Source organism: Mesocricetus auratus, unplaced genomic scaffold, assembly GCF_017639785.1.
Source record: "Mesocricetus auratus isolate SY011 unplaced genomic scaffold, BCM_Maur_2.0 Super-Scaffold_100006, whole genome shotgun sequence".
Lineage (NCBI taxonomy): Eukaryota > Metazoa > Chordata > Mammalia > Rodentia > Cricetidae > Mesocricetus > Mesocricetus auratus.
This window is the reverse complement of record NW_024429190.1, coordinates 99454979-99482838: the sequence shown is the minus strand read 5'-3', so window position 1 is coordinate 99482838 and position 27860 is coordinate 99454979. Positions and strand designations below refer to the sequence as shown.

Here is a 27860-nt window from a genome sequence, read left to right as displayed (position 1 = left end):
GGCATGTTGGGCACTGGGATCTAAAGTCAGGTCTCCATACTTGCAAAGCAAATGATTTACCTGATAACCATCTCCCTTCCCATGCAGATGTTATTAAATGGAGATACCATATTTTATGCTGGAATTATGACTTTGGTTCTATTTTCACCCTTTATTTGGAATACCGGGCAATATTAGTTTTGATAAATATGGTGATAAAAGTGTTGAAAATAAGTATGGCCTGAATTTGGAGAGTAAGTGGTTTTCCAGTTTGGGGGAAGGAGAAAAAACAGGTGCAAGACCATCTCCAAAGGAGAAGAGAACATATACTCAGTGAGTCACCAAAGATTTGGCTTCTGCTCATTAAGGGCAAGCAGTGCAGTCCAGGCTAACCATCCATGATCTTCAAAACAGCAAATCAGAGTCTCCAATTGTTCAAAGTAATTGTAGGTACAAGAGAGAAAGCAACTCCAGACTGACTTATTAACCAGTCTGGCTGACTGTGAAATGTCCCCCATTCCTGAGGTGGCAAAGTCCTCCTTCAGAGTGACTGTGGGAGCAGGGAGCCTTTCACGTGCTCCCAGTTGTTATACAGTGCATAGAGACTGGTGAGTGTCAGCCCTGCCAGGCCACCTCGTGCCACTCCTCGAAGGCCACCTGGGGAGAGAAGGTAGAACAAACAGAATTACATATTTCATGTCCTACTATCAAAGGGTAGGAAAATGTAATAAAAGTGGCCTAAAAGCACAGTAAAATAGAAAAGTATTATGGGAAAATACTTTTAAATACTCTACCCCAAGCAGGAGGAAAGTGTTAAACTATTACTAAATTCAGGAGATACACACAATACATCTTTCACTAGCACCACACCAATGGAGCTAAGGCTGTAAACAAGGTACGCATCCTATGTGGAAACAGTATTGCTAGCATTTGGACTCTGGACAGGTCCTTCAAATATTTGAGGACCCAAGTAGCGGTGATAAAAGTAACCAAGCTGTTGAGTTCACAGTGGTGCAACACCAGCACGCTCACCCCACACACACTGCACTGATGTGTTAACCTCACACAACAACTGAGCACTGAGCATAACAGACTAGTTAAGAATTCAGGGTTAGACTTTGAGCCATCTGTACTTGTCAACTAAAGTGCTCATGTGGAGAAAGGGTCAATAAGCGTTTAGTCTGAAATGCAGAAATAAAGCTCCAGTTGTTTAAAAAATAACCCTCAAATCTATTAAGAGGAAGTGACACAAGTTTCTTAAAGTAGGAAGTGACCCAAAAGATTATAAAGCCTAGTAACTTTTACATAGTAAAGAAAACAAACTCCACCAGAATAGGGTTTCCCAAAGAAACTTAAAGGGACCAAGGCACGGTCTTGCAGCTCCACAGATAACCAGGTATCTCAAATTTTAGGGAGCTTACACAGGTGTCTGAGTCATGTCTGAAAAATACAAAGGTGAGGGGCCCTGGGAGATGGCTCAGTGGTAAAGGCATCTGCCACCAAGCCTGACACTTGAATTTGGTTTTCAGTCAACTGTATAGTCTCAGTGACAGTTTAGTTCTGGGAGGACAGAAGAACTAACCCGTCTGCAATGAAGCCTACCAGATGGCTTCAGCTGATAAGGGCTACTCCCCTCCAGAGTCTCTGGTCTGAAGGCTTGTGATAGCTGACCTACTAAGGTTCTTAGGCCTCCACTGTGAAATGCCTTAATTGTCTCTTAAAGAGAAAGTGCAGACAAGCAGCTGTCAAATGTGTGGGAGAGATCAAAGACAAGACAATGTCCCACAAAAATCAAAGTAAAAGGGGGACTGGAAAGAAGGCTTATTAAGAGCAATGACTGCTCTTCCCCAGGACCGGGGTTCAATTCCTAGCACACACATGGTGGTGGCTCACAACCTTCTCAGGCATCAAGGACACATGGTTCATATGCCCACATGCAGGCACAACACCCAATCACAACAGTAAAATTTTCAAGTAAACGGGAGGCATTTCTAAGTTCCTGTCTCTGCCATCTTGCTGTATTTGAACTGTAACACTGACGTTGAACTTAGAACCATTCAGTGGCTTAGAAACTAAAATTTGGAAAATGACATACTTATAAACTTAATCCTTAGTTTAATAAGGACCAATCTTGTGCCTCTGACTGGTAAGTCAAGAAAAAACTGTAGAGATGGACATTAACTTTTATTAGAACAAAATCATACAATGGAAACAACACACACACACACACACACACACACACACACACACACACACACACACACACACACACACACACAAAGGTATCTAACCCCACTGGATCAAGACAAAGGAAAGGGCAAGGTGCTACTGCCACAGTTAGTAGAAATGAGAGGCTAGGTTGTAGAAAGTAATACTTCATATGAGAAAACATTCACAATTGTACAAACTGTCTCCCAACCACACCCTCAAGGCTGTCTATTAACTTAGCGCTGGGGTGTAGCACACGCACAGCCAGCCGCCAGTCTGGAAGAGCTGCTGCAAATCATTTCTGCCAACTGACCTTGTGCTCTAAGTACACCGTTTGGTCCTTGTGCAAGAAATTCAAAATAATCTTCCCTGGGAATGTTCTCTAGCTTCTGTATTAGGGATTACAAAATTTCAATGGGATCTATAAGGCTTTAAGATCTTTGCACACCAGAGTGCACATTAAGTGTGTCTTAAAAAAAATATGGGGCTGGAGAGGTGGCTCAGTGGTTAAGAGCACTGGCTGCTCTTTCCGAGGTCCTGAGTTCAATTCCTAGCAACCATCTGGGATCTGGTGCCCTCTTATGGCTGCAGGCAGAACACTGTACACATAAATAAATCTTTAAAAAGTGTCTTAAAAATAACTGATTCCCCAGAAAGCATTCATTTTCTAACAAAAACAAAAGCTCAGTTCAAACCAATTAACAGTCATTCTTTAAAAGTAGGGGGGAAAGAAAACCTAAGAAGACAGCAAACATAGGCAACATTTATGAACGACACACCCAACCCTAGTATAAGAGCAGTCTTTATTACAGCCAGCCCAGTTGTTTCTTTCTTCCTTCTTGAGGGGGAGAGCTCACTATGTAGAGCAGACTGCCTCAACCTCACATCTGCCAACCCATGGCTCCCAGATGCTAAGGCCATACACCAACACAGCTCTCCAAGCTCTAATTTTAAAACTTTGACTGCTAAAAAACCAAACAGAACAGCAATAAAAAACTAAGGGCCCCCTGATTTAGACTGAGCAACTGTCTAGCTAAGAACAGGAAGTTGGTCAGCAATACACTTGCTAACAACAAAGTAAATAAGGCCAATGTTCAATCTCCATGAAGTAAAACAAACACGAGACTCATGTTTCATTTGTTTGTTTCCGATCTGCTGGCCACTTACACAATTCTTCTGAAGAGACAGGATAAGTATTACATTTTCTAAACCTAGGAAAACAAGGGTCAGAACACTTAAGTGCCTTGTTTCTGGGATATATAACTGGTTAACAGCAGAGCTAAATCATTAAAATGTCAATATAGAACAGAGAACAATAAGACTTTAAGAGTCAGATAGATAGTAAATATCGAAGGCCATTATACAGGTACTTTCACAACCATTTAAAATGTAGTTATTTTTAAGAAGGGAAAACAGTTCTAGCTGCCAACAGAGGAACAAAGTTAGTTTACATTCATTTTTTGGCTTTTGGAGGTTTTATTATTTTAAAACTGTGGTAAAGATGGCTGGAGGTGTAGTTCAGCTGGCAGAGTGCCTGCCTAGTGGCAGCATCAATAAAACCATGAGATTCATACCCAGTACCACATACACCTAGTATGATGGTACACGCCTATAATCCCAGCATTCTAGCAGTTGAAGACCAGCAGTTCAAAGTCATCCTTGATTACATAGGAAGTCTGGGGCTAGCCTGGTCTACAGGAGAGCTACTCTCCCACCAAAAGCTGGTACAGAGATTAGGGGTGTTGCTCAGTGGAAAACTTATGCTTAGCATACACAAGCACTAGGGACAATCTCCAGCACTGAAAATGTAAATAAAGTTGTGGAGCATCATGTAGTGTACAGTTCAATGTTAATAAACATTTGCATGGTTGTTTTTCTTATAAAAAGTTTATTTTAAATAGTGTGCACGCACATGGGTACCCTCGTGTAGATCTACCCTCCGAGGCCAGAGGTATCAGGTCCCTGTGGAGCTAGAATTGCAGGCAGCTGTGAAGTACCCAAGGCAGGTGCTGAGAACTGAGCCTCTGAAATAGTGGTCTTAACGGCTGCATTTCTCTAGCCCCATACTGCATTGCTTTCATCGGTATCCATATCTGCAATTTTTTCACCTTGCAAAACTGAAACTATTAAACAGCAACCCTCACTCCCTGTCCCTTTACTCTTTTTATCTCAATGGTTTTGACTATTCTACGCACCTGATGTAAGCAGAGCCACGACGTATGTCCTTTTGTAACTGTCTAACCCTAACTAGCACAATGCTCTTAGTTCATCCACGCTATTGACTATGCCAGCATTCCCTTGCCTTTTAAAGGCTGAAAAATACAGCTCATTGTGTGGACCCACTCACCCATTAACAGAGCCTTGGGTTACTTTTATCTTTTGGGAATTGTGAACAAATGTTATAAACATAGGTATACTAAACAATATTCAAACACAAATGAGGGCCAGCAAGATGTCTCAGCAGGCAGAGGTGCTGGCTTCCAAGTCTGATGACCAGAGATCCATTCTCGGGACTCAGATGGTAGAAGGAGGACGCCAATTTCCTAATTTCCTGAAGTCATTTTCTGACCTCCAAGTTCTCACACATGTACACAGATGTGTAGACAGAAACAGAGAAAATAAATACGCAAATCAAAGCCCCAAGAGTCAGATCAAAATTGTCTGGGTACAGAGTAACTACCAAATTCTGCTGGGACACTGAAAAAGAATGTTCACTGAGCAATATGTTGCACAATAAATGAACACTTACTGTGACCCCTTTCATTAAGATACATCACAACCTTTGAAGCTGTATTTACTTATGTGTGCACAGGTGTGCATGTGCCAGGGCTCGTGCAGGGGTCAGACGTCCAACTGGTAGGAGTCGGTTCTCTCCTCCACTATGCACGTCCCAAAGATTCAATTTGGGTCACTGTGTTTAGCAGCAAATGCTTTTGCTCACTGACTCATGTTGTGGCCTTGCTCCATAATCTTTACATAATCTATCATATCCAGATTCAATAGATGAATTCACTATTAATGCATTTCTGTTTTAAACAGCTTAATTAACAACATATATCCTATATTAATGCCTCTGAAAGGTACCTTTGTTTGTAAGATTGTTGTGCATTACACATTATTTTGGGTTCTAGTAGTTCAACCAGTTCAAATAGCAAGTTGCACTTTACTCCACAGATATAAAGCTTCAAAAGAATTATAGAATTCCACATTTTCCTGAGATGTTTGAGAATATGGGCATTTTTCTATATTGCAACTGGATTGTACTTGGAATTTTATACACACACAGATACACAAACAGCGTTCCCAGGGGGCCTGGAAATATAGTTGAGTTAGTAGAGTAGTTGCCTAGAATGTATGAAGCCTTGAGTTCAAATCCCAGCACCACATAAATTGTGTATAGTAGCACATTCCTCTAATCCAAGCTTATAACCCCAGCATTACACCTTCCCCCCAATGCCTGGGATTTCAAGTGCTGGGGTCACATGTATGAACACTAGGCTTTAAATACTTAAAAACAGGAGCCCTCACACAAAAAGCAAGACCAGCATTACTATGAATGAGGAAAAGAGCTCATAGTGAGTAGGAGGTATTCTAGCCCAAAGGGAAGGGTATGGAAACTCCAAGTCACCCACATACAGTCCTCATCTTCTCAAACAAGGTCACTGTGCTATTTCCTGTTTTCTGGTAACCTTGAACCTAAAAATGTACCAAATTAGCTTTAAGAAAAAAAAAATCTATGTCAAGTGACAAGGATTGCCAATTGTGAAAGAAACAGAGCAAATACAATTTTAGAACAGTTGATAGTATCTGCTGACCAAAAATCCCAACATCAGTTCACATTGAAGTCACTTCAACAAAAGCAAACCAGTTCTTTTCTTAATTTCTGATTTAAAGCAAATCTCAAGAGGACGGACAAACCACAGGAACAAACTTTGTGTGGCAGAATACAAACAGAACTTCAACTTCTGGATTTGAGGATTGGCACCTTTAGTGTAAAAATACTTTTCGTGTAGTATATAAACTTCCCCCACCCCCTCCACCCCCAGAGACAGGGTTTCTCTGTATTGTTTTGGAGGCTTTCCTGGAACTCGCTCTGTAGACCAGTCTGGCCTTGAACTCACAGAGATCCTCCTGCCTCTGCCTCCCGAGTGCTGGGATTAACAGGCGTGCACCACCAATGCCCGGCAGTATGTAAACTATTATGGAGCTCCTAGAGCAGAATGAAAAACTCAAGCAGAACACGGTGGCACAGGCCTGTAAACCTAGCACCTGGGAGGCAGAGGCTAGGGAACCAGGAATTCAACTCTATTCTTTAGATAGAGAGCAAGTTGGGGACTAGCTGTGGTTACGTGAAACCCTGTTTCAAAAAAGATGGGGATTTAATGACTTTAATCCAGTCTAATGCTTGTATTTATCCCCAAGGAATAGGAGTTAAATTCCACGTAACACAAGAATCCATTCAACAATGATCACAGTCTACCATTCTAAGAACAACTACAGTTTGGCCATCCCACAGGAACACATCTTAAAGTGAGCTTGTAACATATATTTGGGAAATAAGGCCCAGGAAGCCAGAGAGTGAGTTCACTTTCTCTCCTAATGCTTTCTATAAGAATGTCAGTTTGAAAAAGTAAAGTTAGTAAAAGGATATTCAAAGTCAGTATTTCAAATTTAAAAAGAATCAGGGTTACCATTAGTTTCAATGGTTCTATTCACCAATGTCAAATCTAAATGTCAGACCTACAGAAGATTCAAATGCAGGTTCCAAAGGACCTCTTGATGACTTTTTCTATTACTGCCACTTTAAAATATCAAATTAAAAAGGATCTTTTTTCTCTTTCTTTCCTGAGGCACTGGAAACTGAACCTAGAGTTTAATGAATGATAAGCATTCTACCCATGAGCGATAACCTGACCCCATCTTTACTTTTTGAAACAGGGTCTCAATAGACCTTGGACATGTAATCCTCCATCTCAGTATTCTCAGATAGATGGTAGTTGAACAGAAATTGATTACAGTTAGTGTCACAAGCCTAGCTTAAAGTTAAGTAAAATTTCACGCAGCATATGTAATAGGTAAAAGGCTAATTGCCATATGTTGAAAATGTTTCAATACATTAATTGAAGGCACACCCAGTGGAAAGAAGAAAGGGTCCCAGGGAAATTACAACGGTAAGAAATAACAAAAGTTGCTCAATTTAAAAAAAAAAAAAACAACAAGAAAAGAAAAAACCCACAAGATGCTATTTTTGGCTTATAATGTCCCATCACTTTAGGGCTTGTAGTTCTTCCAGAAGGCCTAGCTGGATGCCCATGCCACAACCACCTGTCTCCAGCTTTACGGGTTTCAACACTTAGGGTGTCCTCCACGTGAACACTCCCATGTAGGCACCAATGCAATTACACATAACTAAAAATAATAAAAATAAAGCTTATAAATAGGGCAATGATACTTCAAACTGATAACGGTACATAAAATCTTCAAAGGTCACTTTAGCAATAGTTATTATCATTTTTAATATGCAGGGTTTTTTTTGTTTTTTGTTTGTTTTTTGCTTAAGTAATCTGGCATTCAGTAATTTATCCTGTAGCACAGAACATTTACATGTTACGTGTCTAAGGGAGGCCTCAAGAAAGCCATATATAAACACAGCCAGAGAGATGGGAATCTGTAAAGAACATTTGCAAAGAGTATGCTAAGAAAAGGGAACATAAGAGAGAGAGAGAGAGAGAGTGAAAGTCAGAAGAATGGTCTACTCTGGAGCTTTCAACGTATCAAGGGTTCAAATCAGAACAGTGAGTCTCATGGGCCAGTGTAACTCTAGAAATTAACTGGACTTTTGGTTATCTTCTAAATAGTGTTCCTACTTCCTATTATAACTTCCACAATTAAATGTTCACCTTTTTCCAAGTTGTCTATACTAGACATTAAATTAGGATTTATAAACTTTCACAAGATCTGAACAGAGTTCTACTACACGACTCACTCCACTATAAAAGCAACGTCTATAGAAGAGCTGCCCAAATGATCAAGAATCACTAGGAGACATAAAACAAAGCATCACTTTCTAAAGGGACGAAGTGCCACGGGAGTCAAAAGCAGCTGATACCCTTTACTGAGCTTTGTCTCGCCTTGAAGAGACTGTGCACACGCAGGGTACAGTGCTGAGGAAGCCAGCACACTCACTCAAGGCACACTGCGGTGGTTAATTTTTACTGTCAACTTGACTGATGATAAGGGACATTGCATACTTCTAACACTTTCCCACAAGTCTGAATTCTTTCACTCATTGTATACTGGTGTTGTTTGCATGTAAGCATGCACATGACACGTGTGCAGTGCCTACAGAGGACAGAAGAGAGGACACTGGATTACCCCAAGACTGGCTGTGTTTCAGATGGCTGTGAGCCGCTGCCTTGTGGGAGCTGAGACTCAAACCCAGGTCCTTTGGAAGAGTGGCCAACTGCCAAGTCATCTCTCCAGTCCAATTCTAGTAACTCTTTATTCAAATGTATTTTATAACTTTTAAACTGAATTGAAACTTCCCATGCTGGCTTCCTATGTTCCAAACTAAGACTCTCTTCCAGACTTGAGGTGTACACCTTTCTCATGGCATCACATGACTAACAGAGATACATCTGAAATTTTGACCATTGTTCAGACCCAGCTCAACTATTACCCCATCCTTTTTCTAAAAGTTCCCTTATTTCTCCATCTAAGAGACAATGCTTAAAAAAAAAAAAGACAATGGGCATTTTGAGTCAGACTAGGATGTGCTTAGCATAGGTCACAAAAGAAAGGCAGCAGGTAAAGACAGCTTATCTTGCCTTAATTTCAGCTTGTTTATGAGAAAAGTTCCTGTGGTTTGTCAATGAGATGACTTACAGACAAGACACTTCATCATCTGATAGAGGAACAGATACACAAATGATGGGATAAACACAACAGAATACTGTGCTTAAGTCGTTAAGGAGGAGGAGATTTTGAACCATGACACAGTATGGATGGAATGAAGAAATGCTGGGTGAAATAGCATGCCAGTCACAAAGGACAAATACTGTATTATCATTCCACATACAGAGGTAGGAGAAAGGGGCTGGGGAGGGACAAATACTGGGCACTGTGTAGCACATGTCTGTAATTCCAGTACTCAGGAGGTAAGGCAGGACAGCGAGTCCAAGGCCAGCCTACAACTAGAGGTTAGAGTACTAGGTTGTACTGTAAACACACATACACACACACACCCCCCAGGTAACTTCTTCTGAATATTATAGATAAAAACTCATTTCAGTTCTCCAGTCAGTACCACCTACCTGTACATTTATACAACATTCCTGTCATGGTTCCAGCTGCTATTGTGTTGAGATCATCTTCTGCACCCCGTGTTTTCTCAATGATGACACCAAATGCACTATAGAGCAAAGCTAAAGAGAAACAGACCAGCGGTGAAAGTTAGCATGGTAACCATATGAGCTGTGCACACTGAAAGACATAGGCAGAGCCATCACTGGAGCACTGCTTCTAATAGGAAAAGTCTGGCAACAACATGGCCACCAAGAACATCTGTATCACTGCACTGATCCAGAGAGAAACTTTCCATAATACAGAAGACCACAGTCACAGCTAGGAAGATGCCAGGCAATGGTGGCACACACCTTTAATCCCAGTACTAGGAAGGCAGAAGCAAGTGGATCTCTGTGTTTGAGGTCAGCCTGGACTATGTGAAGCAAGTTTCAGGAGAGCCAGGGCTATACAAAGAAATCCTGTCTCCAAAACCAAAACGCACAACAACACAAAAAGGCAGGAATACCTACATTCACTGATACACATAAAAAACGCACAACAACACAAAAAGGCAGGAATACCTACATTCACTGATACACATAAAAAAACGCACAACAACACAAAAAGGCAGGAATACCTACATTCACTGATACACATAAAAAACGCACAACAACACAAAAAGGCAGGAATACCTACATTCACTGATACACATAAAAAACGCACAACAACACAAAAAGGCAGGAATACCTACATTCACTGATACACATAAAAAACGCAACAACAACACAAAAAGGCAGGAATACCTACATTCACTGATACACATAAAGCAGGCACATGTGTGTAGGAGCATGCAAATGATAGGTTATACAAAGGGGTTGCAAAGATGTAGAGTAAATGCTATTTCTAGAAAGTATTACTTAGAATCCAAGAAAAATATCAAATTTTTACTTATGCTATCTATGATAGCTGTGTTTTTAAAATAAAACACCTATACATTTCTACTGTAGGAAAACAACATAGCCAACAGTGACAGAATCTTTAATCCAGCACTGGTGAGGCAGATCTCTGTTCGAGGCCAGCTCAGTCTACATGCCAAGTTCTAGTCCATCTAGGGCTACATAGTAAAGTCCTGTCACCTTCCCAAATAGACAAAAACCTCACATACAGTATCAATTACAGAATTTATAAAGGGTTTTATAAAAAACCTTTAGTTTTATAGTAGCACCAGCCAAACGTTTACATGTAGTTTACCTATACCTATCAGGTACAATATGCATTATACTGCTTTCTAACCATTTTTTCAAAATCATAGATATTTGGTAGTGCACACCTTTAATACAGCACTCTACATGCAGAGGCAAGTGGATCTCTGAGTTCCAGGCCAGCGTGGTTAGCATAGCAAGCTAGCTAAAACTAAACAGAGATGCTGGCTCAAAAAACCAAAAACAAACCTAGCTATATTTGCCTTTCCAACAATCTACCAAGCTTAGCCGTACCCTTTGTCTGCTGTGGAACCTCTTTTATGAAATCTAGTCTTTCTGTTAAACATATTCACCTGAAAATGACCATTGTGACCAGTCATATAACATTACAATGGATAAACATGGTAACCAAGGGAGTGACCATCTATTCCACCTTGCCTAGGACTGTAGGATTTTCTTGAACGATAATTTTCAGTGCTAAAAACAAGAAAGTTGAATGTAGGCATGGACTGCTAAGTTTCCTAGGTATGTATATAAGCAATTACAAAAAAAAAACAGAGGACTATGACTTGTGTGTGTAGGGGGGGTGTTTCAAGTTTTAGACATAAGCAGAACATCAAAGCAACCATTTGTCAGAATACAAAATGTGATTCTGGCTTTATGGTTGTGAAAATGTACTTCTTCCAAATGCCAGTCAAGGCTAGAATCTTACTAAGTTACAATAGAGGCTTTTTACCTTTTCAACAATTTTGTCTCCATTTTCTCTTTCTTATTCTGCTACAAGTAGGAAAGTACCATAAGTTCAACTTGTCTATAAATTATGAAACCCTTAGATATTAAGGCATATGTGCCACAAGTACATTATAAATCACCAGCAATCAAAAGAAGTAACTATTCAAAAACAGATACGATGAAAGCAATGGGTCCTGACTAAGCAGCACTAAATGACCCCTTGTCTGTAACTCAGACGGCTTTCCTTATCTGCAAAGACTTCCTGACTACTCAACAGGCTATTAGGAAAACAAAGCAAAAGGTCTGTGCAGATCTGTCACGTCTCTCTGCAGGACTTTGAACCTTTCTTAGCAGGTATAACCCTAAGCCTTGAACATCATTTAGTTTAAAACAGGAGTTTACTTGGCATATAATTTAGACAAGTAAGGTAGCATTTAAGACGGGTGGCGGTAAATGCCTTTAACCCAGCACTTAGGAGGCGGAGGCAAGTGGATCTTTGTGAGTTTGAGGCCAGCCTGGTCTACAAAGCAAGATCCAAGATAGCCAGGGCTGTTACACAGAGAAACATTGTCTTCAAAACAAGTTACCATTTACAAGTCTTTTCATAGATGATTAGCTACAATACTTACCAGAGTAGATTTAAATGTTAAGTGTTTAGTCTAGAACCAGAATCTTGGCTGAGCAAATTGCTCATGATAACTGTACAATCTTTCTTTGGGGTGGAAGAGTGTTTGCCTAGCATGCATTGGAGCCCTGGATTTGTTCCCAAGTGCACACCTGGAATTTCAGAACTCGGAAGGTGGGACCAGGAGGATCAGAATTCCAAGTTATTCCTCAACACACATTTGAGGTCAGAGTCAGTCACATGAGACCTTGTCTCAAAACAAAAGACTTAGCCAACAAGATTTATACTTACCCAGGGAACCTAGAGTATTAGCCCAAAGTGCCCCTTGCCTAGTCACCATATTCAAAATCCTACCAAGAAAGAATGAGAAAAAAAATGTATTTAGGATTATTATTTCTCGAATAATCTTATAAGCCATAGTAGTAGCTATTTAAAACACCTAGACCCAAATCTCAGTAGTTTTGTAACTTTAAGGTACATATTAATAACACCCCAGATTTTAGTAAAAATGGATGCCACTTTATATAAATAAGGGTTATGATAAAAAGTTCAAATATTCTGGGTAATGACTAAAGAAAAGCCTGTAAGTAAAGATACAAAATTATTCAAGACAGATTAACTACACAAAGACTTTGAATAGCAGCCTGAAATGTATTTTATAAACTGATTCATGTAAAACAATGCCACTGTAACTGTGACAAGGGTTTAAAGATTTCCTTTTGGGAAAGAGTATTTTCAGAATATCAAGTGGAACCAATGGAAAGGACAGGCGTGTACACAATGCAAAGCCAACTTGAAGAGAAAGGAACATTCATTACCAGAACACACGGAGAAAGTTTTGTCTGCTCCCACACTAGAACTAAGCAGTCAAAACGAATGCTTAGCACACTCTCAAGGAAGCACAGTTCCGTCTTACACCAGTCACAGGTCACCAGAACAGTGATGCAGCAACCAGGTGAAGACCACACATTCCTCTCCCAGCAGTGTAACACCATCACAGGAACGTGTCTGAGATGGCTGACTACTGCTGGAAATGACGAAATACAACCACAAATAGTAGAAACTAAAAGACCCATAGCAACAAAAATGTGTTTACTTTCAAAAGGTTGTTTAGAAAGCTAATAATGGCTACAGTGAAATATATTTTCTAATTAGTTATGTTATGTATTTACTAAATACATTATAAGTTTAGTACATAGATTTTATATCTATAACAAGCTTAAAAACTATTAATTTTCATGATTACATTGGTATACTTGCATTTAGTGAGTCTTTACCTATTTCTCACTTTATTACCTCTCCACAACTCTACAAGGCAGAAAAGTAGAGAAGTTTACTCAAGATCACTAACTACTAAGTAACTAAACTAGGATCATGAAGCCATACACAGTGTGCTTGGCTGTAAATTCTACCTTTTTTCTATTATTAAATGCTTCTTTCCAATACGGAACGATGAGAAAGATTATATTGCTATTGTTTTCAAAACTGAAGTATAGTATCTTTTCTAAGAGACTTCCTCCTTCTAAATTGATATTTAACATTGGTTGGGGATTTGTTTTAAAACAATATAAGAGAAGAAACTGAGTATGACTGACCATGCTAATGGTTGTTGTAGAAGAGTTAGGGCTCACAGGTATTTATTACACTATTTTGGCTTCTCATACTACAGAATTTGAATTGGTAATAGGGATTCTTGCAGTGACAGGAACAGGAAAACATTGGCAGCCCTTTAAGGTTTCCTGGGCCTAACTCTAGCGTGCCTGCTGCCATCTTCTGGCAGAGCAATACACTAGCAAGTCAGAGGTTGTCAGTAATGGGCAGGGGAGGCAGGCTCAATGGATAATATGGACACCTCTGGCATTCACACGCACAGGCCCCCACATACATGGGCGCCTGCACACATGCACATACACACACAATAATGACATTGAAGTTCTAGAAATTTTATTTAAGAGTTTCAGAACTAAGAGGTATGTCAGCAAGGACCTAATAAATCTAGCTATGGCCCCCGAACACTCAAAATTCCCTATTAGAAACTCAACAATTTAAAAGGCATTCCATAACGCTGCAGAACAGAACACATATGTAAGCCAAGAAATCAGATTGGGTGGTCCAGCTGAATGAAGACACCAATTCAAAATATACTGCTCTGAAAAGCACACAGCAATCTGGTTTCTTATGCTTTACAAAGACAAAACCAAACCAAATTTTATTTAAAAAATAAAAGGGGGACTGGTAATGTTAATCCCTAAGCATTTCATTAACACAGGTAACCACCAAACAACAAAGTAGAGGGTAATATGCAAGCATCAGTTCCTCCAAAGACTTAGAGACTTACTGCACATTTCTTGGTTTGGACCAGGCCATGCTCTGGGTTTCCTTCAATCCTAGCCGAAGACCATTCATTGCCCCAAATGCAGCCCCTGGTGGTGAATCATAACAAATTCAGCCAAAAGAAAAAAATTTTTTAAAAAGGAAAAGCATTATTTTTTTTAATGAAATAAAAAATGTGATACACGTTTTAAGTTGAAAACAACATTTTTGTGATTTTTCACATTAAGCACCATAGCTACTCAGATATAAAAATATAAAAAAATATGCTACCCACCTGTCATGCAGCATCCTCCAATGGTGAAGAAGGCTAGCTCAAATCGGCCTCGGGTTTTGTTAGCTCCAGTTGGCAAAATGAACTCATCAGTATCCTGAAGGTTAAAAAGGAAAACCAAGCTGAGTGTTCCTTGAAGACAGAGCACTTGGACAACTGTAACTTTCTTCCTTCTTTTCTCTTTCAGTTTATGAGACAGCGTCTCATTATGTAGCCTAGCCTGGCTTGGAACGTAGAATTACCCCGCCTCAGCCTTTCAAGTGCTTACAGGCTTGTCAAGTTTTCAAAGTAGTTCTATAGTAAGTAAACAGTCAAATTAATGCAAACTCAGCTATCATATTCATGCAAAAATAAAACCGTCTGTACTGATAGCCAGCTCATAAATCAAAATGATGAGATGACTATTCTTGGGTGTCAACTGACAACATCTGGAATTAACTAAAACTGAAGCAGCTGGGCACACCTATGAGGGGATTTTTTTTTTCCTTAGTTAAATCATTTGAAGCGGAAGACTCACTTTCAATCTGGATCTTTTGAGGTAGGAAGATACACCTTTAATCTGGCCATAACTTCCGCTGTCAGTCAACATAAAATTCATGGAAGAAGGGAGCTTCATTCTTTGCCTGTTTATTCTTGCTCTCAAGCCAAGTTCATTCCTTCACCGGTACCAGAGTCTACTTCTTTGGGATTCTGGTGTATTGTGAAGACCGCTAAGACATTCAGCCTCACAGACAGAACGACTATTGGATTCTTGGACCTTCTGTGGTAGGCTGTTTGATTAGTTGGACCACAACCTGTAAGCCATTCTATCAAATTCCCTTTCTATGTGTATATAGATTCACTGTATACATTCTGTTCCTCTAGAAACCCTAGTACAAGAGGCACAAGTGTAACACACTGAATTCTGTGGAGGGATTCTCATTCAGAACGGCCATTTGCTCCATCTCTTCTTTCATAGTATTTATCTGGCAGGGTTGCATACAATCTACTCTAATAAACTTTAAGCAACAGTGCTAGTATTTAGAAACACAGAAAGCTACGAGACATACTGGTTGACTATCCATCTGGAAGCAAGACCATACAACTACAAATAACTTGTCGCTCTCTTTTTTTGCAGACAGGGCCTCAAGCAGTCATGAACTTGCTGCGTATCTGAGGATGACCTTCAATTCTTGATCGTCCTGCCTCCACTTCCAAACTGTACAGATTTGATTATAGGTATGCACTTACTTGTAGGGCCTTTCTGTTGTATTTTCAGTTACAGAAAATACAAGGCTTTGCAAGCACTCCAAACCTTCCAATTAATAACTCCAAAAGGAGATATATACTTCTTTGATTAACCATACACAACTGCAGGCACCCCAAAGAGCCAAAGAGAATAAAAAGCAACCAACAACAGGTAGTACCTGTAAAAATTTTATAATTTCAAGCTGACGACACTATGGATATTGAAAATAATCAAGTTTTTTTTCTTTTTGGTTTTTTGAGACAGGGTTTCTCTGTGGCTTTGGAGGCTGTCCTGGAACTCACTTTGTAGACCAGGCTGGCCTCGAACTCACAGAGATCCGCTTGCCTCTGCCTCCCGAGTGCTGGGAAAGGCGTGCGCCACCAACGCCCGGCTGAAAATAATTAAGTTTTGTTTTTACATCAAGTATTCACCTGGACTTCAGGAAGATTTGTTACTTAAGGTAAATTAAAAAACAACTCAATTATCAATTTTGATTTTTTTTGTTTGCTTTTCTTCAAATTTCTGTAGTTAAGAACTTGCATCATTTTGTAAACAGTTCTTTTTCAGTCTAGGGTCTTCCTTTTGGATTTTTTCAGATAGGGTTTATCTATAAAGGCCTGGATGTCCTAGAACTTGCTCTATAGACCAGGTTGGCCTTGAACTCAAGGGACCTCTGCCTCTCCAGTGCTAAGACTAAAGGCATGCAACCACCATTTTTGAGGTTTTTTGTTTTGTTTTGTTGTTTTTTAAGACACAATCTCATTATATAGTCCTAAGTAGTCTCAAACTCAGCTCTGCCTCCCTCCCAAGTACTGGAATTAAAGGCACACACAGGAAGCCTGGTCTGAATCCATTTCTTTCTTTTGCTGTGCGGGCTAGACAATTCTTTAATAAAGAACTAAATAGCTAGCCAAGCAGGATTTCCAGGCACAGTGGACGCAGACAAGGGGGGAACCATGAAGAGATGCAGAGGAAGCATGACATGTATGTAAGGGATGAGGTAACAAGCCATGAGCCATGTGGCAACACCTAAAGTAATAGAAATGGGTTCTTTAAGTTATAAGAGCTAGTTAGAAATAAGCCTAAGCTATTGGCCGAGCTTTCATAATTAAAAACTACCCATGTGGTTATTTGGGTACTGGCTGGCAAGACAGAGAAAGACAAATGTCATCCAATGTGCAGGCACATATTTCCACTAAGACCCAAGAAAGCTTAAAAAAGAAGGTCCAACACTCAAGAATGGAGTCGCATGCAGCTTCCTAGCCTTGCAGCCCTCATGCTGGCTGTCGCCCAGTCGCTGCATTCGGGCTTGAGCCACCCGTGCTAAGCTGCACCGTGGCTAAAGACTTTGCTCATGCAGACGGAAAAGATTACGGATATGCAGTAAAGCAGGTGGGGACAGAAAAACAGCAGATTACAATGTGTTTAAAAATGTGTGTAGGCTTAAGAAAAGAAAATGGCTATAGAGAGTCAGAGAAAAATATCATTTATTAAATAATATAAAAAAGATAAGCCACATGAAAAGGGAAACTTACAGAGTATGGATCCTGTGTGGTGTTGTATTGACTAAATTTTAGATTGCTGATGCGTGAACAACAGCCACTGAGAAATATTTGATTATTGCTCAATTAAACCAACCTATATAGTTTCAAAATAAAAGTCAAAAATGTTATGTTGTGGGCAGAAGTTATGCTTTTGTTTACACAGAAAAAGAAAGACTGGATTCATTCAAGGTTGATAGAGACCATATCTGATTGGAAGAGACCCCCTGAAAATCCTGGCTATAAACATAAAGAAAACTACAAGCCATGTGAAGTATATTTTACCTGCTCAAACATAAAACAAAAAAAAATCATCTTTAACTGACTTGCGTACAACACGGTCCATACTTGTGTTAATGCAGACATGTATGTTACCTTTGAATGTTTATGTGCCTTCAGAGCAAAGGGACCAGATACCAATGAAAATGGTGGCCCAGGTGATGCAGCCACTTGGAGTGCCTCTAATGCAGTTTCCTCAGAGTTCTAAATCCAATCAGCTTCAAGGCTGCTGCTGAGATGGTCCAGCCTCACAGACTATTCTAGCCAGGATTTAACCATTATACTAATTTTCTCAGGGTCCCCCCAAAATGTCAGTGCCCCCAAACAACAGGAAGCAGTCTAGAGAATATACCATCCACATTCCCAAGAGATGGGGTGGGTGATTTTTAGTCATTTGGTGGGTTATAGGTGTTTGTCATTGTTTAAGGGGGTTGGTTACAAATTGTTATTAGTCATGGTAAAAAAAAAAAAAAAACTAAACAAAGGAGATTAGATACAGGGATCTCATTCTGAAAAGAAAAAGGGGTGACATAGAAATGATAGGATAAAAGGGCAGATTATTGAATCTACTTTTAAACTAAAAAGCAACTACTAGTCTCACTGTACATTATTATGGATCTTTGTATACTGATACAAATTTAAGACTATTTTTGTTATACTGTATTATATGTTTCTATTTCTTAAAATATTGTATCTATACAGCTCATTTATAAATGCAATGTAAAGTTCTAGTCCTTGAAAGCAATTTAGGAAAATAAGGAAATAGACATATGTAGTTACTCAGTCATTTATAGTAACCACTTACAGTCATGTTTGGTATACTTTAAAGGTCAGAGACATATTTTAAATAGTCTTCAAACACTTCATATGCCTACATGGCATTTTAATGTTTTAATAATATGGCTTTTTATGACAGTGAGACATTGCTGTTCTTGGTAGCATCAATCTACTTCATAAGAGTCTACTTCATGAAAGGATGGTGGGCATTGAAGAACCTCCATATGGAGTTTGCCTTCTTTGTGGTAAAAGATAGCCAGCTGGGCAAGAAACTGCCCTTACCTCAACTGCTGACATTATGATGTCCAAACTGGATAAGCAGGACACAAAAGCAAAAGCCAGGTGGGTGGCCTTTAATCCCAGCAATCCAGAAGCAAAGGCAGGTGGATCTCTGTGAGTTCGAGGCCAGCCTGTGGTCTACAAAGTGAGTTCCAGGACAGACTCTAAAGCTACACAGAGAAACCCTGTCTAGAGAAACAACAACCAAAAAGCAACCAAAAAACCAAAAACGTAACTATTGAACTTGGTCAAGCCAGGGTAGGACAGTCCTTCAAAAGTTCCTGCTTTAAGCCAGGCGTTGGTGGTACATGCCTTTAATCCCAGCACTCGGGAGGCAGAGGCAGGTGGATCTCTTCTGAGTTCAAGGCCAGCCTGGTCTACAGAGCGAGATCCAGGACAGCCTCCAAAACAATACAGAGTAACCCTGTCTCGAAGAAAAAAAAAGTTCCTATTTTTTTTCTGGGACCATAGGCTGAAGATGGGTGCCCCAATGTTAAAGAGGAACCCTGGGGTGACTGTTTTTGTCATTTCTCTTAGTTTTGGAAGTTGCTTTCCCTGCAATTCCTGTTACTCAAGTAATATTTCATCCTTCTTGGGTCTCTAATGGAGATTGAAGACTAGGTGGTCATAGTTTTCTTAGTTACTAAATTAAAAAAAAAAAACTTACCAGACATAAAGTTTATAAAGTAGAGGAATATAAAGCTGAAGCTGCTTATTTAAAAAGATGTTTTAAGGTCAAAAAAAGTTATTTTTAGGATGATAATACAAGTTATGACAAAAATGGTTTAGGAATAAAACTTTGGATCAAGATAGGAGAAATAATACAGTACTTTCTGTAAATTTGCCAAATAAAAAAGGAGTGGACATTGTGAATTCTTAACTGAAAATTGTTCTTATTGTTCTACTGTGTTAGAGTTAAAGCCGTTTCTGTTTATTTAGACAAAAATGGTGTGGGTGTGCATTTGTTGTGGAACAATCTTTTTGTACACTGTGAAGACATGTCACTCTGGTTGGTTTAATGAAGAGCTGAATGGCCAATAGCTAGGATTTCCAGGCACAGAGGTTGCTGGGAAGGACGGAGACATGAAGAGATGCAGAGAAGTAGGAAATGTAGGAGATGAGGTAACAAGCCATGAGCCATGTAGCAACACATAAATTAATAGAAATGGGTCAATTTAAGTTATAAGAGCTAGTTAGAAACAAGTCTAAGCTATTGGTCAAGCTTTCATAACTAGTGACAAGTCTTCATGTGGTCATTTGGGAGCTGGATGACAGGACAGAGAAAGACTCCCTATAAGATTTGACTACAGAGTGAGTTTCAGGACAACTAGGGTTACACAGAGAATCCTGGTCTCAAAAAATTTAAGGAGATAAAAGAAACAAATAGGCAGACAACAAAGATTACCCTTATACTGATTCTTTTCACTACTTTGTACATTTAAAACACAAGACAAATATCTTAGAAGAAACACCAATGGTTTCAAGAAGAAGAAGAAGCACAAAGCCAAGACCTCTGAGTTGGTGGGCAGGAAGAGAGCACGGAGACGAAGATCAGCCTTCCAGGAGTACCTCCTCCATTGTCAGCACTACACACTCGAACCTTGTGCAGGACCAATGTACCAAACCAAACCAGTAAAAGCTTCATCTTACCTGAACAAGATAGCGTGGATCCACATTTAAATATGGTGACAGGGGGTTCATACCAGTTACTAGAGAGAAAACAAAATGTCATATCACAAAATTCTTTAAACTATTTCCTATAGAATTGATTCAGCCAATTGTTACACGTCTTGAAATTCAATGAATGTGAAATTGTCTTGAGGTCTTGCACTGATGCCCTACACTTTCATAAGATTTTGGCACTAACAGGTCAAATCATGACACTCCCAGGAAATTAGCTTAGGCTGTTATTACTGTTTTGGTTTATTTTTAACTTTTTACACTTACTGGTTCACTTGTGAGCTTGTGTGTCCCTCCCTGTACGCGCGAGTGTGTGTGGAGGTCCCATAGGCGTCCCTTCCATTAACCAGTCTGGTCTAGGAATCCAACTCAGGTCACCAGGCTTGGCAGAAAGTGCCCATACCCACATACTCTCCCAGACCATGTATAAAAGTGGTTTCTTTAACTAACAAAAAAAAAAAAAAAAAATCAAGCAAATTGCAAAGAATAATCAGTCTCTCGGGGAAAACAGTGGTTGTGCTGGGTGGTTTTGACTTTGGATAAGTGTATCAAGGTACTTCCGTCAGATCACACTAAGAATTTTGCTAACAGTGTCTCTGTATTATGGCAAGGAGAATCCTTGGTTTTTACCAAAGGATGAAGCTTAATCCAAAGGGATGAAGCTTAATGGAAAAGAAGGTACAAACTTTCAGAGGGTTAAACTTTAAATCTACCAACTTCAGGGGGGGAAAATCTAGCAAGAAAAATTAATTTTCACAGATTTAGAATCTAGTATTTGGGTCCTCCTGCATCTCAGTTGATAGTGATGGTTCACAAATGTATGCACGCACCATGACTCCTGTTGCTTCAGTTTTTCCATTGTTATACCTAGCACCCCAGTGCAAGCATCACACCTCATACCAACAGCTTAACTAACTTTCTCTTATGCCTTCAACTCACTCGGTAGAAACTAGGAAACTAACCATAACGGCTCCCATCTACACTTCAGATCAAGTCCAAACCCCTTACCCTTGCTCACGATAGCTTGCATTTGCTATTTCCTGCCTCTCTGTTCTTATAATCAATGGTCTATCACTTTACTCCCTCGCAACTCTAAAGACACATGGACCTAATAGCTGTCCAAGTAACAGGTCAAGTTTGTTCTGTCTCTCAAACGTTTGTTGCTAAATTCGGCCCACAGCTCAGATGTCAACTCCCAAGCTGTTTTCCCTGATCTGTTTTCCAACAGCCTCCTCCCCCCACCATCATTCTCGGGGTCCAATTGTATTTCCTTCATGACATCTATCCCTAACTGCAGTGTTTTTATGTTATGGGGCTCGCCTCAGCAGAATGCATGCACCATAGAAGCAATAACTACTGTGTCACATCAAGCAGCGCCCTTCACTCCATGCAAACAACACTTGAGACCCACACGAACATTGTTCCGGCCTCAGTTTTGACAGTAGACATTAGGGTCGTCAGAGGGCTTTTCTTTTTTATGTTCTTAGGTACAAAGGATTTAGAGAAGCAGTACTACAAGGATTGGTAAGAACAAACACCTACTCTAACAAAGGCCATTCACCATCAACTCCCCATTATCTTCAGGCCCAAGTTCTATGTATCAGGCCCGAGTATCTACAACTACCAAACCTCAAAAGCCTGAAATACGTATTTATGGGATTGAGGAGGGTCAACAGGCCGGATAAATTCATGCCTCCGTATCTTCGCATTTGCTTATTTCCCTTCCCGAATTTGTTTTGCTTCTTTTCTTGCTCATAAATCTCTTAAGGCTGAGCTCACTTTCCAGCTCCTTCTGGTTTGCTGAATTGTCCCAAAACGGGGGTTTTCCCCTAACCGACACTTAGAATTTAGAAATATTTGGAGGCCGTGTTAAAAAAAAATTGTTAACTATGGGCTGGTCGATGGAATACGTTTATTTCCAGAACTAGAGTCTCCCAACTCAGGGTCAAGCACACAGGCGAGCGTGCGACGAGAGACAAGAAGGGACAAGGGTGCTACAGACATCTTGTGTTTCCTCCCGAAACTAGGCCAGTGCAACGAGCTTCGGTGCCTGACCCCCCCCCCCCAGTTCTCCCACTCGTTCAGTCCTGCAGCCCCATCGCTGAGGGTGAACCCTGTGAATGCGAGCGAGAAAGGGGAACAAGAGCCGCTACAAACTTCTGGTCGTCCCAGGGAGCAGTGGGAAGGGGCAGCAGGGCGAGGCCTTGACACTCACGCGGAACGCCGGCCAAGTCGGCGTGCGAGTACCCGGCTCCTCCCGCTCCGAAGAAGCCCGCTAACCCGCCGGGGGTTTTGTTGCCGCTTCCGCCGCCACCCTCCATGGCGTCGCAGCCAAGCGCGTGTGGGCGCCCCACCACCACCACCTCGGGCCGGGGTCGGTGTGCGCGGCCGTGGTCCACACAGCAACGGCGGGAAGACCCGCGCTGCGGCCGCCACCTTCACACGCTGACCTTCCGGGCGCCGGCTCCCGTTAAGCAGCGCACTTCCGCTTTGCGGCCGCGTACGGCCCGGAAGTCCGGAGCGCGGGACCGACTGCTTTCCGGTGGTGGGGAAAGGGAGCCGGAGCCGGAGCCCGAGCCCGAGTGGAAGCGGCGCGTCCGGGGCCAGGTGGGCTCCCTGCGGCCGAGCGGAGGCAAGCGGCTGCGCCGGGAGGGTCTGGCTCGGAGGCCCGAGGAGCAGCAGCAGCCGCCGCGGGAGCGGGCCGCCGCAGCGCGGGAATGGTGCGGGGGGCGCCCGGAAGGAGGCGCAGTCCGGCCCCGGCGGGGTTAGTGGATGAGGCTCGCCGGCCCGGGGACGGTGCGCTGCGGGTCCCAGCATGAGCGCGGGCCCCGGCTGTGAGCCCTGCACCAAGCGGCCCCGCTGGAGTGCCGCTGGAACGTCTGCGCCGGCGGCCTCGGACCCCCGGAGCTTCCCCGGCAGACAGAGGCGCGTCCTCGACCCCAAGGACGCTCCCGCACAGTTCAGGGTCCCACCGTCCTCGCCAGCCTGCGTCCCGGGCCGGCCGGCACCGCGCAGAGGCAGCGCCACCTCGTTTGGTACGTGGGAAAATAAAAAGAAAAAAAAATCATCTTCGTCCTTGTATCAGTCTGAGGACCGTGGGACTCCACTCAACTCCAGTCTGATCACCACCCGGGTGACCCACCTCCCCCCTTGTTAAATCACTGGATGCCACCCGTAGGGGACAGGGGACAGTTTCTAGTGGCATCTGAGGTGAGGGAACTTCGGTGGACGGTTGCAAAGCGGGCGGATCTCACCGGTGTGCTCTCCTCAGCTTCGGAGAGAGAATTTGCCTTGTTAAGGAAGTCTGGTTGTGTGTGTGTATCGAGCAGAAAGGCGCTCCAGTCTCCAGAAGGTGCAGTGAGAGCTGTTGGAATTGACGCGGTCGGGTCCCGACTCCCCGAGTGCAGAGCTGTTAGTCTTAGCTTGCTGGCATTGTGCCTGCCCCTGGCACACGATGTTGAGTTACTTGTCCCTGCCTTCGAACCCTGAAATCTGCGAGAGACAGACAGACCATAGCACAAGTCCAGTGTGTGCAGCAAAGCCTGGCGGATTTTCTTGTTGGTGAGGGCGTGATTGTTTTGGTAGGCGTTAAGTGTACTTAACCTAGTTAGGAGATCCAAGTTAGTAGCCCGGAAGATTTGGTACTTACTGTGAATCCTAGAGACTGGCGCCGAGTAAAGTGGTATTTCAAAAGTATAGCTGGTGCGAAGAAAAAATGGTGGCATAGTGAGTGATGAGCTGTGGAGGAATAGGAAGAAATGATCCGACTGTGCTGAAGTGTAGACAGTACTGTGGTTATTACTAAGAACTGTGACCTTTATGTTTTCAGGGTACTTAGAGATCATTAAAGGGTTTTTAATATGTGTGTGGGGTAGGTTTAATTTGTTTCTCGAACCCTCCTCCGTATGGTTGGTTGGTGTATAGGAAATGGAGAGGAAAAGTTGGTTGAAACCCCAAGACTCAAGGAGCCGATCTGCACTTAGGCTTTGCAGGCAGTCGGGAGCAGAAGTGGACGGATTCTGCAGAGAATGCTGGCTTTGTTTGTACCTCAGAAGAAACACATCTGTGCTAGAAAAGAGTTCTTGGCATGAAAATGATAATGGAAGCTATAAGTGTAGTTTAGAGCATGCAAATATTTAGAGAAAGTAAAACCACCAGGGACAAAGCCTTTGGGCACACCAGCATTTTAGGGAACACCTGAGAGAAATACTCAGCGAGGAGGAGAAAAGCCTGTGTTCTTTCACCCAGAGCCAACAACATTGCCGAAAGAATGCAGTGGTCCACGGTGTAAGAGGCTGGGCAGAGATCAGGGCAAATAGTGCACACTTGTCTGTCTTGGGACCTCTAGGGAGTAGACTTGAGCCAAGTCTGGGTTTTTTGTTTGTTTGTTTGTTTGTTTGTTAGTTTTTTGAGACAAGAGTTCATTGTGGGGTCCTGGTTGGTCTGGTGCTCAGAGAGATCTGTTTGTCACTGCCTCCCAAATACAAAACTTAAGGATATTTAATCAGGTACATTCCTGCTTCTGGCTTGACCCACGTCTTGAAATAATAGGATCTCAGAATAAATGGAGAGGGGCAAATAATAATGTAGGTAGAAGGAAGGAACAGCACATCTAAACACTTCTAGAACTAGGACACAGGCCACAGAAGAGTTAGGTGAGCTTTACTGTGAACAAACCTGTGTCATTTTAAGGAATTTAAACTTGTCTCTATTTAATAGGCCTCCTGGAGGCTTTTAAGAAAAGGAATACATTTGGTTAATGTTTTAGGATGATGGGTTATCAGTAGCTTTTCAACTTTTTAAACTTCAGGCCGTGGTATAAATATTTTTCTAGTACACAGCAATCTCTGTAATGAATGAAAAAAAATAAAATGGAAAGGAGGGACATAACAGCTCCTAGGTATGGTGGAAGAGCAAGTTTATTGTAGATATGTGGAGAGCATAGTCTGAGGCAGAGACGTCTGGGAGAGTGGGAGAGTCCGGAGTGGACATGACCAGACTGCGCTGGCCCGTGTCAGGGAGGTAGAGGGGAAAGAGGGGAGCCAGGGGTAGCTGCTAGGAGGCCGGAGGTCCAAAAGGGGGGCGGGTAACCAAAATGTCTGAACTATATAGGGAAGAACCTCAGGGCAGCCCCGCCTCTGGGCTGCAGAGTTTAGAGTAGAGGGCAGGAATACAGTGTTTAAAACTTACGTTGGTGCATATGCCATGTTTATGATTGGAATATTTCATGAAATAACATCCTTACTATATGAAATATTCTTCCATTTTCCTCTCTCTCCCAGCTCAATACATTTGTATATTATCTGTTGTTTTGCTTAAAAAAAATGCTTGCCACTTTTAGTTTATAAAACTTTGGATTAAAGAAAGTCCAGATTGTAAACAGAGAGACCAGTTTGAGGAAATACAGACCAGGTGCCCAATAAGTGGAGTGCTTAAGGGTATAAAGAAGGGATGGGTTTTAAATTTGGGGTGTATATGTCAGAGAACTTGCTATAAAGAATAGGAACTGAAGATGAACTGTGGATGACTTTGCGCTCGCTGAGGGAGGTTAGGGCTACCACCCTCTTCTCATTAATTGGACCTTACATTTTCTGCCAAAGAGAAATGAAGTTAATATTCACATGGGTGGTTTTTTCTGTATACCTGCCATAGAGTGCCAGTGAACAGAATTTTTATCATTGAATTTTTTTCTGGAAGGTATTTAAGTTTTTTGCAAATAGGTATCCTAGAAGTGGGTAGAGAAATGCTTATTCAGTAGCTTTTTATCTTCATGGATACATTTCTTGTATTGAATGAAATCTGCAAATCTCTGCTTAGGCAGAGCTCATCGTGCTGGTCACATTTTGATGGCAAATGACTTACCCAGTTGTGTTGCTATAGGAAGTGAGGTGCTCCTTGAAGATGCAGATGAACTTTTACTGTATTGTATGCCCTTTGCTGTGTCTATTTTGCTAATTGGATGACCTCATTGAAGTCAATAGTTACTGCAAGATGAAAGTAAGTGTGAATGATGGGAAGTTAGTGTAAACTAGATCACTAACGTCGGTTATAAAAGAGATTGGATTTAAGTTAGAGTAAACTAGAATCACTAACGTCAGTTATAAAAGACATTGGACTTAAGTGTTGGGGGAGAATGTATTTGTGGAATAATTCTTTGTAGACTGAGCACAATGTTTTATTTTTGTGTTTATTTTGTTTTTTGTTTTTGTTTTAAGGTTTACTTATTTAATATGCATACAATTTTCTGTCTGTGTGTTTACTTGCAGGCCAGAAGAGGGCACCAGATCTCTTTACAGATGGTTGTGAGCCATCATGTGGTTGTTGGGAATTGAACTCAGAATCTCTGGAAAACCAGCCAGTGTTCTTAACCACTGAGCCACCTTTCCCAGCCCCCTTATTTTAGTGTTCTTACTGATATGTGTACCCCTCAGGAGCAGAAAATTGTATTTTCTAGGTAAAGAAAATGGGCTCAAAGAACTGAAGAAACTTGACCCAGATAATGCTGGGAGATCAGTTCTGGATAAAAGGGCTCATTGTCTATCTTTGTTGTCCTAGTTAGGGTTACTGTTGCTGTGATGAAACACCATAACCAAAAGCCAACTGGGGAGGAAAGTTTACATCACTTACACTTTCAAAGGAAGTCCGGGCAGGGGGCAGGAGCTGATGCAGAGGACATGGATGGGAGCTGCTTGCTGCCTTGCTCACCATGGCTTGCTCAGCCTGCTTTCTTAGAGAACCCAGGACCACCAGCCCAGGGACGGCCCCACCCACCATGGACTGAGCCCTCCCACATCAATCACTAATTAAGAAAATGCCCCCTACAGCCTATCGGGAGCATTTTCTTAGTTGGGGCTCCCTCCTTTCAGATGGCTCTAAGTTGTCTCATGTTAACATGAAACTAGCCAGCACATTTGTCTTTTTTTCCCTCTTGTTTGCTATGATTATTTCTAGTTAAATGAAAAATTCCCTGGAATCTTAGTAAGCAACTTTTTATGCTTCCTTAAGTAGTAAGATAGGGTTAGCTATTTTGTTTTGTGGGTTTTTTTTTGTTTGTTTGTTTTGTAGTTCTTTTGTTTGTTTTGTTGTTATTTCTCAAGACAGTTTCTTTTTTGTGGCCCTGGCTGTCCTGGAACTACTCTGTAGACCAGGCTGGCCTTGAACTCAGATCCGCCTGCCTCTGCCACCCGAGTGCTGGGATTACAGGTGTGTGCCATCACTTCCCTGCTTGGATTAAGCTCTTAACAGTCCTATAGTGTGTTGGAAACGAAACTTAGATGTCACTAGTAGTAGTATTGGAAAGAGTAAGGCAGTCCTTGTTCTAGGTTCAAACTAGGACCGGGGAAGTTTGATTAACAGGATACATTGTTACTTTCGCACCTGCCTTCTCCATTCTCCTTTTGTCGGGCTTCAGGAACCCTAATAGGAAGCATGAAGCTAGGAG

General features: G+C 41.6%; 2 protein-coding genes and 1 non-coding gene across 3 annotated transcripts in view; 1 reads left to right on the top strand and 2 right to left on the bottom strand.

The window, feature by feature from the left end:
- Nucleotides 1-131: 131 nt before the first annotated feature.
- Nucleotides 132-22883, bottom strand: LOC101844135 (mitochondrial import inner membrane translocase subunit Tim23). The gene is made up of 7 exons (XM_013118801.3): nucleotides 22635-22883; nucleotides 20390-20448; nucleotides 14639-14732; nucleotides 14369-14453; nucleotides 12322-12380; nucleotides 9501-9611; nucleotides 132-636 (listed from the first exon to the last, which is right to left on the bottom strand). The coding sequence occupies exons 1-7, from the start codon at nucleotides 22738-22740 to the stop codon at nucleotides 521-523; spliced, it is 630 nt and encodes a 209-aa protein (XP_012974255.2). The 5' UTR covers nucleotides 22741-22883; the 3' UTR covers nucleotides 132-520.
- LOC121141014 lies at nucleotides 12868-13062 on the bottom strand. Its single transcript, XR_005877967.1, has one exon. It is a non-coding gene; the product is annotated as a small nucleolar RNA SNORA74 (small nucleolar RNA).
- A 116-nt stretch (nucleotides 22884-22999) lies between the features above and the next one.
- Nucleotides 23000-27860, top strand: part of Parg (poly(ADP-ribose) glycohydrolase) — a 99974-nt gene continuing 95113 nt past the window's right edge. Inside the window, exon 1 of the mRNA XM_005077659.4 lies at nucleotides 23000-23454. Coding sequence (XP_005077716.1) covers nucleotides 23235-23454 — 220 coding nt within the window. The 5' untranslated portion in view covers nucleotides 23000-23234. The remainder of the gene's footprint in view (nucleotides 23455-27860) is intronic.

What these genes read in the sequence shown, in the direction of transcription:
- LOC101844135 (XM_013118801.3), bottom strand. Translation starts at nt 22,740, where the DNA reads ATGGAGGGTGGCGGCGGAAGCGGCAACAAAACCCCCGGCGGGTTAGCG. An exon ending in CGACTTGGCCGGCGTTCCGC is followed by an intron (nt 20,449 to 22,634) that starts GTGAGTGTCAAG and finishes TTTTCTCTCTAG; the next exon opens with TAACTGGTATGAACCCCCTG. An exon ending in AATGTTGTATAAATGTACAG is followed by an intron (nt 637 to 9,500) that starts GTAGGTGGTACT and finishes TTCTCTCCCCAG; the next exon opens with GTGGCCTTCGAGGAGTGGCA.